The sequence below is a fragment of the Ornithorhynchus anatinus genome, chromosome 19 (assembly GCF_004115215.2).
Source record: "Ornithorhynchus anatinus isolate Pmale09 chromosome 19, mOrnAna1.pri.v4, whole genome shotgun sequence".
Lineage (NCBI taxonomy): Eukaryota > Metazoa > Chordata > Mammalia > Monotremata > Ornithorhynchidae > Ornithorhynchus > Ornithorhynchus anatinus.
Window position 1 is genome coordinate 21,806,546 of NC_041746.1, and position 14,676 is coordinate 21,821,221.

The 14,676-nt window shown below is 44.5% G+C and overlaps 1 protein-coding gene across 1 annotated transcript in view; it reads right to left on the bottom strand.

Moving 5' to 3' along the window:
• The window catches only part of IMPG1 (interphotoreceptor matrix proteoglycan 1), a 58,754-nt gene that overhangs the window by 13,303 nt on the left and 30,775 nt on the right, over positions 1–14,676 (bottom strand). Inside the window, exons 12-13 of the mRNA XM_039914864.1 lie at positions 14,200–14,593; positions 438–817 (exon numbers count right to left, since the gene is read on the bottom strand). Of these exons, the coding sequence (XP_039770798.1) occupies positions 438–817; positions 14,200–14,593 (774 nt within the window). The remainder of the gene's footprint in view (positions 1–437; positions 818–14,199; positions 14,594–14,676) is intronic.

Genomic DNA, 14,676 nt, shown 5'->3' on the forward strand with positions numbered 1-14,676 from the left:
CTCTATCCTTAAAGATCTTTTCATGTTTTGCTGAATTGTTTTTCCACCAGAGATCCGAGGAAGCAAATCTCTCCAAACGACATTTTAAGACAAGTTATGTTTTTAAATAAGAGAAAAAGACTGTTTAAAGTTATCAATGGCTATGGGGATAATCTGTTGAATTATACTCTCCTAAGCACTTAGTACAGTGCAGAGCACATACTAAGTGCTCAGTAAATGCCTCTGATTGATAGGAACTCCAGGAAAGGTATGCATTCGTTCATTCAATAGTATTTATTGAGTGCTCACTATGTGCAGAGCACTGTACTAAGCGTTTGGAGAGTACAATTCAGCAACAGGGACAATTCCCTACCCAACAATGAGCTCACAGTCTAGAAGACTTTATCAAAAAGCTACCAAAAAAAAAAAAAGGGATGGAATAAATTTTATTCACCCACCAGCTGAATGAATTGTTGTTCCAAGTTTCGATATTCTTCAGAACTCCTATCGAAGAGATCGTTGGAAAAGGGCACGTTGGTGACACGCAGGCTGAAGAATACCACGAGTTCCTTGCCTTTGATTGCCGTGGTCGCGGAGCTGGCGGTTAGATATTTCAAAGCCGGTGCAGGTGTGATCTCCGCTAAATACGTGCCCGGTGAGGCAGTATACTTGAATTCCCCGAACCCATCCTCTGAGCTGGCGTCGGCCACCTCGACCTCTCCTGAGACATCCGCGGTCACTATGGAAATGCTGCCGTCTGCGGTAGGCTCGTTGTTAGTTGGGATTCCCAAAGCCGATGGAGCACCGACGGAACGATCAGAGCCCGGGATGGTCACCGCTGGGGAGAAGGTTATCTCCCTGACGGGAACTAGGCTGGAAGTCACAGGTGTGGGTAGAGAGAAGTCACTTGATCCGGTAAAGAAAGGTAAAGTCTTTGCTAGGGCGTGATCATCTAAGTCAAATGGGGTCGAAGCGCTTTCTATGGATAGGGATAAATCCCCTGATGATTCCAGTATATCTTCAATTTTTTTAAACCAAGATAAAACAAAAAGGAAAGATAAAGGAAATTTAAGATCGGCTTGGCATTAAAAAAAAACACAAAGAATTTTCATCTGGTTTTTTTTTAAAGAGAAAAGGCACATCTTTCTAAATAAAACCTGTTTTTATCACATTCTAGCCAACAGACAAATAAAAAAACTCAGCCCGACTGACAACAGTTTATTCACAGATTGTTGGGTTGGGACATGTGAGCAAACGGAGCTTAAAGAATATTCCATAGCTATATTTACCAAATCAGTTTAGCCAACATACTATCCGGGTTTGAAAATATGGAATCATGCCGTCACTTCATAGTGACTGAAAATAAAGTTGACAGTTTTAGTGAGTCTCCTTGAAGACATGCACTTTGAATGACTGAAGTCCACTGCTTCAGTGTTTAGGTTAAAATGAGGTTGGGGTTCTCTGGGAACCAAGCTGCAACTCAATAAGCAACTCAATTGAAAGACTTTGGAGATTACTAAAATACATTCCGTAAAATCCTAATCGAGATTCCCTGTGGCATTATTTAACATCGAGTATAATTCAAATCATGAGATTTCTGTGGATACAGTTGGATCAATTTTGTAAATTCACGAAAGTATATTTACATGTGAATTAGAAGTAGAGTTGATGGAACCGTTTGAATTCGGGAAGGCACGCTAGATTTTTCTAAGAGATATTTTGACATTTTTTAACTAGTATAAAAGTTTTTCTGGGGGGACTGCAGAGCACCACTGATTAGTCAAGGAAGGCCTCCTGGAGGAGATGTGATTTTAGAAGGACTTTGAAGGTAGGGAGTGCAGTTATCTGTTGGAGGTGAAGTGGGAGGACAAGCCAAGCAGGAAGGAGGATGTAAGGTAGAGTTAAATAATGGAAGAAATTAGAAAGAGGCTCAGTGAGCTTGTGAGCTAGGGATGAATGAACAATGTGAGCTTGGTTGTGGTCGAAGAGGAAATTTGGGGGCAAGGAATGGGTCTACCAGCTGGTAATTCTGCACTCTCCCAAAGTAAGCGCTCTACACGCAGTAAGTGCTCAATAAATACCTTTGCGAGATTGATTAATCGCATGGGAAAGTGCCTTAAAGTCAACGGTCAGAGTTTCTAGTCCATGCAGAGAAGAATGGACAGCTCTTTGAGGTTTTCGACTAATCTAAAATGGTACTTTTGAAAAATGATCTGGTCAGCATTGTGAAGTACGGACTGGACGGGGGAAGTTAGAGGCAAGGAGGTCAGCGAGGAGGCTGATGCAGAAGTTGAAACGAGATGTGACAAGTTCTTGGACCCCAGTGGTGTCAATTTAGATGGAGAGGAAGAGGCAGATTCTGGAGATGATGTGAAGAAGGAACTGGAAGGAATTGGTGACTGCTGATTCTGTGGTATCGTACTCTCCCAAGGGCTTAGCACATGGTATGTGTTCAATAAATACTATCCATCAATTGATATTGATTTCAAAATTATACAGGCTGATCATCAGGAGAGATTTCAGTGCAGTATATATTACCATGGTGAAGCTGCTTCTTCCTGGTCTCCTTGGTGAGAAGCAGCATGACTTAATGGATAAAACACAGGCCTGGGAGTCAAAAGGACCGGGCTTCTAATCCCAGCTCCACCACTTGTCCGCCGTGCGACCCTGGGCAAGTCATCTCGCTTCTCCGTGCCTCGATTACCTCATCTTTAAAATGGGGATTAAGGCTGGGACAGAGACAGGGACTACGTCCAACCTGATTAGCTTTTATCTACCCCCACGCTTAGTATGGTGCCTCCTAGATAGTAAGCACTTAAAAAATGCCATTGAAAATCAATCAGTCAATAAATAAAAGGGCTCACCTCCTCCAAGAGGCCTTCCCAGACTGAGCTCCCCCCTTTTCCCTCTGCTCCCCCTCTGCCCTCTGCTCCTCCCCCTTTCCCCTCCCCCTCCCCTCAGCACTGTGCTCATTTGTATATATTTTTATTACCCTATTTATTTTGTTAATGAGATGGACATCCCCTTGATGTTATTTATTGTGATAATGTTGTCTTGTTTTTGTTTTGTTCTGTTTTGCTCTGCCGTCTGTCTCCCCCGATTAGACCGTGAGCCCCTCATTGGGCCAGGGATTGTCTCTATCTGTTGCCGAATTGTACATTCCAAGCGCTTAGTACAGTGCTCTGCACATAGTAAATGCTCAATAAGTACTATCGAATGAATGAATGAATAAAAGGGCAGCAAGAAGCAATTCACCTACAGGGCAGCAGTGAGAAGAGAGATTGACCCTACTTCCAGCTCTCCAGAATTCATGCCCCTGCCTGAAGCGCAGACAATCCCTACCTCCTCGTCTCCAGAGACCCACACTCTCAAAAGTCATGTTGACGGCAACAGCAGGAGCCAATAAAGCGCTCAATAAACACCTTCGATTGACTGCACAGAGTAAGCGCTCACTAAATACCTTCGATTGACTGCTAGGTGCTGAGCACTAGGTAAGCGCTAAGGGTGGTGGCCGTGAGAGAGTTAACTGACATCTCCAAAATCTCCATCCCACAACGTGCCGGGGATTATGTCTCTAATAAATCCACCTTCGAGCGAAAGCTTTGTAAAATTCCCAAGTAAAAAAAGGTCATTTAATTTTACCGATTTCATTTTACCACTAATAAACACCACCTCTCGAGAGCGGTGCACTACTTTAGATGCTGCATTTGGAGATGAGTACTGAAATTAATGAACTGAAGAAAGAAACAGAAAGATTGAGGAGACAATACACTTGTCATAGGAAAGATAGAGAAATCAAGGATGAGTAATGAGATGCTTATTCAAAGCCGTGATTTGGGGAGATTCACAGCTTCTACTTCCGTTCCATACTGAGACGCAGGAAGAGCTGGGAAGTGTGAACTGATGCAAGCGGTGTATTCCAAGAAAGAGGGATGGAATTTTGCAAGGTAAAAAAGAAGTTGAGCTACGCCTTTCCAGAGAGGCTGGCCGGTTCAAAAGGATGGAGTTACGTGTGGCTGGATTGCAAGATGGACACGCCAAGTTCAAGAGGGTTTTCCAAGAAAAGGTTGCAGAATAGTGAAAAGTTTTGGGGAGTACTATTAGAAAATCATTCCAAAGTTGAATCTTTTGATGTGGGCATCACATATTAATCCTGGACAACCCAGGGAGAGATTTAAATGACACTGCAAAATTCAAAAGCTGAGTGGCAGAGAAAAAGATGAAAGTATTTTTTTATTTAATGCTCGAGGAGGGTAAAAGCTTTTGTGACTGATGAACAATCTGTCAGAGGCTTCATAGTGATCCTCCGAAATATATTAGGTATCTATCATACAAACAAGCCACATCAATACAAATCTGAAGGAGAACTTGAAATAGGTTCTCAAAAAAAAAAAGGGGAACATTAAAGTAAGAAGAAAATGTGTAAACATCAAATGAATGTCATTGAATGTTACCCTCACTGACTTTCCAGTGATTAATGAAGACATTTTTTGAAAAATGAGCATCTCAGATGTGCCACTAATTTCAGAGACATCTTTAGCTGAAGGTCAGATACCACCAAGTTCGGTGTACCAGGGGACTTGAACATTTTATAACAATGATGAGGAAAAGATCATGGAGGATTCTTGAAGTTCTAACTCGACTAACCACTTCATTATAGAGTAGCCTAAGAATCTCAATCCTGTCAATGATAAAATTAGTTGTTTAACTTGCAAAGTCACAGCAGTGGGCTGTAAGTATCTTTTCAAAACAGGTCCGGTAGGAGGGTTCGGGGAATGATTATTAATAAAAGCAACAATAGTAATAGTAATTATGGTACTTGCGAAGAATTTACTATGTGCTGTTCTAAGTGCTGTTCTAAGTTCTAAGTGCTGGGGTAGATGCAAGTTAATCAGGTTGGACACAATCCCTGTCCCACATGGGGCTCAAGCTCTTAATCCTCATTTTTATGAGGTAACTGAGGCCCAGAGAAGTTAAGCGACTTGCCCAAGGTCACACAGCGGACATGGGGTGAAGCTGGGATAAGAACCCCAGTCCTCTGACTCCCAGGCCAGTGTTTTTTTGTCACTAGGCCATCCTGCTTCCCACATAGGTCTGGTTTTTGTTAATCAGATCGACAAGCTTGACCCAGCAGTTCTGAACTTCAGTGGCTTTAATTAATATCTTCTAATTCTCAGCTTTGGTACTTTACTGATTTAAATCTTAACTTTGGTCATTATCTTGTTTGAGAGACTGGTTCAGTCATGGCGTTGATGCTTACTCCCAACTCTCAAATAATTCCCAAATGGGTCTTCTTTCCCAGTGTTCTGCTTTCAGTATCAATCGATCAATCAGTGGTATTTACTGAGTGCTTACTATGTGCAGAGCACTGTACTAAGGGTGTGGGAGGATACAATACAACAGACTTCCTCTCCAATCCCTTCCTCCTCCTGCCGCTCCTTCAATTCTCCCATCCTTCCAGCAGTATCTCAAGTGGAGATCTCCTGCCTTCTCTCAAAATCCACCCCTTCCACCTGCGTATCCGACCCCATCCCTTCGCATCTTATCAAAGCACTTGTCCCGGCCCTTCTTCCCTACCTAGGGGAAGCAGCGTGGCTCAGTGGAAAGAGCCTGGGCTTCGGAGTCAGAAGACATGGGTTCGAATCTCTGCTCTGCCACTTGTCAGCTGTGTGACTGTGGGCAAGTCACTTAACTTCTCTGTGCCTCATTACCTCATCTGTAAAATGGGGATTAACTGTGAGCCTCATGTGGGACAACCTGATTACTCTGTATCTCCCCCAGCGCTTAGAACAGGGCTCTGTACATAGTAAGCGCTTAACAAATACCAACATTATTATTATTATTACCTGGCTGCCATCTTCAACTCTTTGCTATCTAATGGCTTCTTCCCCACTGCTTTCAAACAGGCCCATGTCTCCCCATCCTAGAAAAACCCCTCCCTTGACCCCACGGCTCCCTCCAGTTATCATCCCACCCCCCTCCTATCGTTCCTCTCCAAACTCCTGGAGCGAGTCGTCTACGTCCGCCGTCTCAAGTTCCTCTCCTCCAATTCTCTCTCCTTGACCCCCTCCAATCTGGCTTCCATCCCCTTCATCTAAAGAAACCGCCCTCTCAAAGGTCACAGATGATCTACTTCTTGTCAAATCTAATGGCGTCTAATCCATCCAAATCCTCTTCATCCTCTCAGCTGCCTTTGACATTGTTGGCCGTCCCCTTCTCCTGGAAATGTTATCCACCCTCAGCTTCACCGACACTGTCCTCTCGTGGTTCTCCTCCTAGCTCTCTGGCTGCTCATTCTCAGTGTCCTTTAGGGGCTCCTCCTCTGCCTCCCACCCCCTAACTGAGGGGGTCCCTCCAGATTCAGTTCTGGGTCCCTTCTACTCTCCATCTTGGAGAACTCATGCCCTCTCATGGCTTCAACTACCCTCTCTATGCAGATGATTCCCAAATCTTTTCATTCATTCATTCAATCGTATTTCTTGAGCGCTTACTGTGTGCAAAACACTGTACTAAGCACTAAGTACGATGGAACAACAAACAGACACATTCCCTGCCCTCCACGAGCTCCCAGTCTAGAGGAGACATATCCTTATATCATAGATCCTTCCATCGGGTTCGAATCCCGGCTCCACCGCTTGTCAGCTGTGTGACTGTGGACAAGTCACTTAGCTTCTCTGTGCCTCACTTCCCTCATCTGTAAAGTGGGGATTAAGACTGTGAGCCTCACGTGGGACAACCTGATTACCCTGTATCTACCCAGCGCTTAGAACAGTGCTCTGCACATAGTAAGCGCTTAACAAATACCGATATTATTATTATTATTATTTATTGAGCACTTACTGTGCACGGAGCCCTGTATTAAGAACTCGGGAGAGGACAATATAACAGTTACATTCTCTGCCCACAGTGAGCTTACAGTCTAGAGGGGGAGAGAGACGTTAATATAAATACAAAAATTACAGATATGTTTATAAGTGCTGTGGGGCTGGGAGGGGGGATGAATAAAAGGAGCAAGTCAAGGTGACACAGAAGGGAACGGGAGAAGAGGAAAGGAGCCTTAGTCAGGGAAGGCCTCTTGGAGGAGATGGGCCTTCAATAAGGCTTGGAAGGTGGGGAGAGTCGTTGTCTGTCGGATACGAAGAGGGAGGGCGTTTCAGGCCAGAGGCAGGATGTGGGTGAGAGGTTGGCGCTGAGATAGACGAGATCGAGGTACAGTGAGAAGGTAAGCATTGAGGAGTTAAGTGTGTGAACTGGGTTGTAGTAGGAGAGTAGCGAGGTGAGGTAGGGAGGGGCAAGGTGATGGAGTGTGAGGAGTTTCTGTTTGATTCACAGGTGGATGGGCACCACTGGGTGTTCTTGAGGAAACATGGGCTGAACTTGTTGTAGAAAAATGATCCAGGCAGCAGAATGAAGTATAGACTGGAGTGGGGAGAGACTGGAGGCAGGGAGGTCAGCAAGGAGGCTGTTAGAGAAATCAAGGCGGGAGAGGATAAGTGTTTGGATTAACCTGGTAACAGTTCGGATGGCAAGGAGAGGGCGGATTTAGTATTGAAGGGATGTTGTCTCACCCTTTCCCTATTACTGTTGGAGTGAAACAGAAGTGGGTGGGAAGTCTGGGTTTCCTCAGTGCTGCCGGGCTCCAGCTTGCAGTGAAACCACTGAAGGTTGCTGGAAAAATGCCAGCTGGGATTCTGGTGCACTGGGAAAATCTCCCAACTCAATAGTGGGTAGAGTACAGGCCTTGGAGTCAGAAGGACCTGGCTTCTAATCCCGGCTCTGCCACTTGTCTGCCGTGTGACCTTGGGCAAGTGACTTCAATTCACTGTGCCTCAGTTACCTCGGATGTAAAATGGGGGTCGAGATTGTGAGCACCGTGCAAGATATGGACCGTGTCTAACCTGAATAGCTTGAATCTACCCCATGTAATAATAATAATAATGTTGGTATTTGTTAAGGGCTTACTATGAGCAGAGCACTGTTCTAAGCGCTGGGGTAGACACAGGGGAATCAGGTTGTCCCACGTGGGGCTCGCAGTCTTCATTCCCATTTTACAGATGAGGGAACTGAGGCACAGAGAAGTGAAATGACTTGCCCACAGTCACACAGCTGACAGGTGGCAGAGCCGGAATTCGAACCCATGACCTCTGACTCCAAAGCCCGGGCTCTTTTCACTGAGCCACGCTGCTTCTCTTAGGCACAATGCTGGGTATATAATAATAATAATAATTATAATTATAGTATTTGTTAAGTGCTTACTATGGGCAGAGCACTGTTCTAAGCGCTGGGGGTAGATACAGGGGAACCACATTGTCCCACATGGGGCTCTCATTTTTTTTTTAAATCCCCATTTTTACAGATGAGGTAACTGAGGCCCAGAGAAGTTAAGTGACTTGCCTAAGGTCACACAGCAGACAGGTGGCGGAGCTGGGATTCGAACCCACGACTTCTGACTCCCAAGCCCGGGCTCTTTCCCCTAAAAGCTTAACAGATATCATAAAAAAAAAAAGGAAATATCTATCCTTTCTTGTAAACAGTGTCGGAGAGGGTCTCCATCCCAGTTAGGTCTTCTCAATCACAAGCACCTGCACAGATAAGACCTCGCTATCAGCAGCACCATCTTCGATTACGAAGGGCAGCTAGACACATATATGGATGGTACAATTTTCTTAGAACCTTTGGATACAAGGAAGAGATATTTATAGAGATCAATCAGTCGTTCAGGCACCTAAAACATCTTCTAATACCACCTCAGCTTGACATTGTGCTGAAAGGAAAGAGGTTTTGAAGTAAAAATGCATTTTTGTTATAAATTGAAACCTTATCTCATACATCACTGCACCCTCTCCTCACTTTCATACAAAAATAATACAGTTTACTATATTAAAATTGCAGGAGTCTGTCAATCATTCCATATGCAGTGGAATCCTGGCTTCTCAGTCTGCCTCCAAACTTTTTTTTAACTTCAGAAAATACAAAATAGCTATTCACCAACCAATTTACCACTTCTTACTGTGCCGTCTTCACTCTCTGACGCTCTATTTCTCCCCCTCCTTTTCCTATGTTTCTGTGAGTGCTTACAACGTTCTGTTTTCCTGTTTCTTTAAGGATTTCTCTCTGTTTCCCCGTGGAAGACTCTCCACGTGCGTTCACCCCATCACAAGATATATGAAGGTGTGTGTGTGTGGTCCTAAATGTGAGTAAGTTATGATTTTTTTAATGTTATTAAGCATTTACTATGAGCCAGCGACTGAACTAAGCGTTAGGGTAGATACAAGGTAATCAGGTTGTCCCACGTGGGGTCACAGTCTTAATCCCCATTTTAAAGATGAAGTCACTAACTGGGGCACAGAGAAGTTAAGTGACTTGCTCAAGGTACCACAGCAGAAAAATGGCAGGGCTGAGATTGGGACCCAGATCCTCTAATTCCTAGTTCCAGGTTTTATCCACTAGCCCATTTTCAAGTCCTTCCTTTGTTCCAAGCACCGTGTGGAGGTAATTACAAGATAATCAGTCCAGACACATGCAAACAAATGAAAATCTACTTTTTCTTTAATGATTTCTGCCCAAGCTGGGACTGGATCCAGTTTCACCGTACCACAGATAGAATATCTGGGCTCAAAGGGCTCCAAAACTTAAAAATCTTCATTTGTCAGAAGAAAAGCATGAGAGAGATTAATTGAAGAAAACTCCATGAAGAGGACTGCTGCTTCTAGTTGTTGCCCCAGTATTTCACCCTGGAAAACACTGAATCTCTAGGGAAATGTCAATTTTACCAACCAAATAGTTGGCTAGGGAGGGAGATGGTGGGGAAACTAAAGGCTTCAAGAATGAGCCGAAGGATTGGAAAAGCTGGTGGGGATTGTTGGTTTTGGGGGTAACGCGGGGGAAAGAGACGCGTTACCTAGTGGAAGAGTAAGATGAGTTATGGGACGCAGCGTGGAAAGCACGGGCTTGGGAGGTAAAGGACCTGGGTTCTGATCCTGACTCTGCCTCTTGCCTGCTGGGTGCCCTTGGAAAAGTCATTTAACTTCTCTGTACCTCATTTTTTTACTTGTAACTTTTTTTCGATAGTATTTGTTCAGTGCTTACTGTGTGCTAGGCACTGTACTAAGCACTGGGGTAGATAGGAGGTAATCAAGTTGGACCCAGTCCAGTCCCATATGGGGCTCAGGGTCTTAATCCCCATTTTAATGATAATAATTATAATGTTGGTATTTGTTAAGCGCTTACTATGTGCCAGGCACTATTCTAAGCACTGGAAAAGTAGTAAAGGTGGCCCTGGTTTACAAGACCAGTGCTCTAACCACTATAGGGCCACTACTGAGGCCCAGAGAAGTTAAGTGACTTGCCCCAGGTCCCACAGCAGAGAAATGGAGGAGTGAGGATTAGAACTCAGGTCCTTCCGACTCCCAGGCCGGTGCTCTATCCACTAAGCCACGCTGCTTCTCAACGCCTGTTCACTTTTCCACTTCGACTACAAGCCCCATGTGAGACCCCGACTGGGTCTGACCTGATTACGGTGCCTCTACCTCAGTGCTTAGCACAGAGTCAGCACTTAAACAGCATAACTACGAATTATTTTTCTTCTCAATAACAGCCTTCTTCCTTCATCAGAGCTGAGCAGCCAAGTGAAATGGACATATCTTCACTTTGCCGGCGCAAATGCGTAGTTTGAAAACAAAAAGCCACAGAACGTCCAAACCCTAGGTAAGGTGGATTTACATTATAGCCCTCTTAGAAATGGCGATTGCTCTGCCGTTACCCATTTCTTTTGAGCTCGGCAATTTGGAAATTTATGACCAAGATGAATGTTGGCATTTCAACTCATGCACCCGAAGTTCTCCGGGAAATGAAAGCATCTTAAAACTATCTGAACTCCCCGGGGGTTTGCTTGCCTAGGTTGAATGGTCCTCCCTTTCCTAGTGAAATCTCAGTCCCTTACAATGAGAGGGAGTTGACAGGATGGGTGGAACTGCTTATTTTCCACGCTGCAAATAGTGAACACTCTTCAATTCCAGCATTTAAGAAAAATGTTCTACCCGCTAAGAGGTTCTGCAAGTCTGTTTGGCATATGTGTCTCTTAAATGCAACTACTGGACAAAAAAGCTTTAATTGCTAGAGAAAACCATTCTGAGTTCTGGAGAATGGCACAGTGAGAGTTTTTACAGGCAAAAAATTAGTAGCTTAAAAGCCCAATTTTTTTTGATACTTTTCTGTTTCCCCCGGATCCATTTGAGTCCTAAATTTCCAAATATCTCACTCCTTTTTAGATCACAAAAGAAATTTAGAAAGGACTCTAAGGTGAAAGAAGATGAATCCTAGCCTTGCAATTGGCAACTTTCCCTAAAATATGGTGTTTCATCAACTTTGATGATATGATATTTGTGCTCTGGATTTTTTGGAAACATTTCTAAGATTTATTTGGGCTATTAAAATACGTTTGAATGAACCCAATCCAAATCTCACTTGAACATCAGTTTATAAATAAATACTGTACTTTGCGAAACATATTTCAAGGCAGAGGGGGAAAGATTTATAGCATTGTAAAGGAAATGGAACCGTATGAAACATTAAAAGTAGTCTGAATAATTTAAATTGCAGTTTACTCTTATGATCTGAGCTACTAATCATACTGACGATATACTCGCATAGCTTATTGAAGACTGCCATTTTGCACCATCACCTCTTTCCCTTTTTCATTTGATTTTGAAACTAAGATTGGAGGATGACTTGCTCCCTTTTTCTTTCCCCCTCTCACCCCCACAGCACATTGATTTGTATTGATGTCCACCTCCCCCCTAGACTGTAAGCTCGTTGTGGGCAGGGAATGTGTCTATTTTTTGTTCTACTGTACTCTCCCAAGCGCTTATTATAGTCCTCTGCTCGCAGTAAACGCTCCATACATATGATTAAATGAATGAACATTCCTTTGCTTCGGCTTCGTTGCTGATCTCCTTCACGATTCCGCGTCAAAGCTGCTCCCTGAGCCAGTGGAGCAGAAGGGCTTTGGCTCAGGAATGGGCAGAAGGGTGGCAAGCGGGCAACAATTGAGCGCTTACTCCGTGCAGAGTGTACAGTGTAACAGAGTTGGTAGACATGTTCCCTGCCCACAACGAGCTTACACTCTAGAGGGGGAGAAAGGCATTTAATATAAATGAATTACAGATATATATACGTAAGTTCTGTGGGGTTGAGGGAGGGGTGAATAAAGGGTGAAAGTCCAAGTGTAAGGATGAGGCAGAAGGGAGTGCGAGAAGAGGAAATGAGCCCATAGCAGGAAAAGGAAAGGCACTTCCATGAGCCACCCAACCCCAAATGGGGTTTAAGAATATGAGCTCCTTGCGGGGACTGGGTCCAACCTGATTACCTTATATCGGTCTACCCTCGTGCTTAGAACAGTGTTTGGCACATAGTAAGCTCTTAAAAAATACTGTAATTATTATTACTAATTCAAGGACAGGTCTATGGGTGAAATAGGAAACCCATCAGCTTCAGACAGCCCACGCTAATGCTATTCCTGTCTTAGCAATGGACTCGTCCAGTGTAGTTTGAGGCCAAAAATGGACCTTCGAAGGAAAATCTTCAAAAAAAAAACAATAGCTTCTACCACGCAGTCATCACCAGATAAATGGGACTTGGAAGATATGACTCTCGAAAGAACCCCGAGGCAGAATAAGGAACGCTAGCTATTCTCTGAGGAAGGCAATACTTGGAAATGGAGAACAGGATGTTGGCTGCAGGAGATTGTCAAGATTGTGAAATACCGTGTCTTGAGCAAAGCAAGAGCACTTGCGAGGAACGAGGCCTGAGAGACCCTGCAAGACCTCCATTTCCCCACCTTTATCATACTGATTCGATCACCAACACTAACCAGGTTTGAGGGTGTATGAGTCCAGAAGGATGTTTAATTTGGAGCCCAATAAATTCACTCGTCATTAATCTGTACACCATGTCAGTGACTGGGTGTGCTTACTTTCTCCCAGTTTTCTCCTATAAAAGGATAAGGCCTAAAATGGGTAACAGTAGAACCAGACTGGAAAGATTCGCACGAGCCACTGAGAAAAAGTCTGGCAGGGATTGTAGCAACGGTGGAGATTGACAGGCTGGCATCTCTCTCCTTGTTTTATGACATTTTCTTCGAGAAGCTAGAGGCCAATGATCATACGATACAAAGGAAGCATCTAGCAGTCCTCCAGAGAGAGCTCATTGGGTTGTAGTTTGGAGGGAGGATGTGGAAGAGAAAAGGTAGAAAGTTGATGGCAATTTACAAGAGAGTCAGTATGGCCTCGTGGGTAGACCACCGGCCTGGGAGGCGGAGGACATGGGTTTTAATCCCAGCTCTACCCCTTACCTGCTGGGTGACTGTGGGTAAGTCACTTAACCTCTCTGTGCCTCAGTTCCCTCCTCTGCAAAATAGAGATTCAGAACCCGCTCGCTCTCCTTCTTAGACTTCTTAGGTGGGACCTGATTATCTTGTATCTACTTCAGTGCTCAGTACAGTGCTTGGCACATAGTAAGCGCTTATCAAATAGTACAATTATGGCAACTAACTGTAGAATGCTCTTTTCCAATTCGCTGGATCTTCTCTTGCAAATCACTCTTTTTAATTTTCCTAAGAAGTTATTCCTTATCCCTTAATCCTGCTGTCTGTGTAAGATTTATTCCAAGTCCCTCTGAGATCAGTGGTAAGGAACTCTTTTGGGGGGAAAGAGTCCTGATTACCCAATCTTGCCATCTTGTTATACATTGCTTGCATCATGTTTGGACTGAATTTCTAGTCTTCTACACTGGTTTTAAATTGGTTACAGTCACCAAAAGCCTTAGGGAGTTTGGGTAGGGCCATTATCTCCTAATCCCATAAATGCTAATCCAGAAACTAACAGTGAGAACCATACTCATTGTGGGCAGGGTATATCACGGTTTATTGTTGTGTTGTACTTTTCCAAGTGCTTAGCAGTGTTCTGCACACAGTAAGCGCTCACTAAATACGAGTGAATGAATGAACTATGGACACATTCCCTGCCCACAGTGAGCTCACAGTCTAGAGGAGCCTGAGGAGAGCTGGGTGAGTTTGTGTGCATGTAACAGTAGCCTGGATACTCTAAATGTCTGGTTTGCTTGCATGTGTATACTCTCTCACACACACACAGTCCCAAACTTCCTGTCAGGACTACGGAAAAGACCACTCTCTACAGCGGAGAAAAGAGTTTTATAGCTCACCTTGTCCTGCGTCCAGCGTGGTCCTAGCTGTGGAGAATACTTTGTTTTCCACCGTGTTTTTCTCGTCTTCCCAGAGAGGCATGCCGGTGATCCCACTGGGGCCAGACGCTGCTGTAAGACGCAGCTCAGGGGAAGCATGCTCTCCTCCGGTTTCCTTCCCAATGAGCAGCTCTAGAGGAGGCGCCGACTGCTGATCTTGAGGGAGAGAACTTGCAGCTTCACCTGGAAGAGCCGGTCCGGAGGGATCCTGGGTTGCCACAATGACAGCGTGGTCAGCTGTCTTGGGGGGAACCTCAAAATTGGCCTCTGCGAGGTAGATGTCGCCTCCTAGCCCTGAGGTGATTGTGGTGAAACTGGGCCCCGTTGGTTCAACCAACCCAGAAGTGGGAATTTCCTGGAAAGAACAAGGAAAACAATGAATAGGAGGGCTCTTGGGGGCAGGATCTTGCTGAAAAAGGTGGTTGTTCAAAGGTGGGT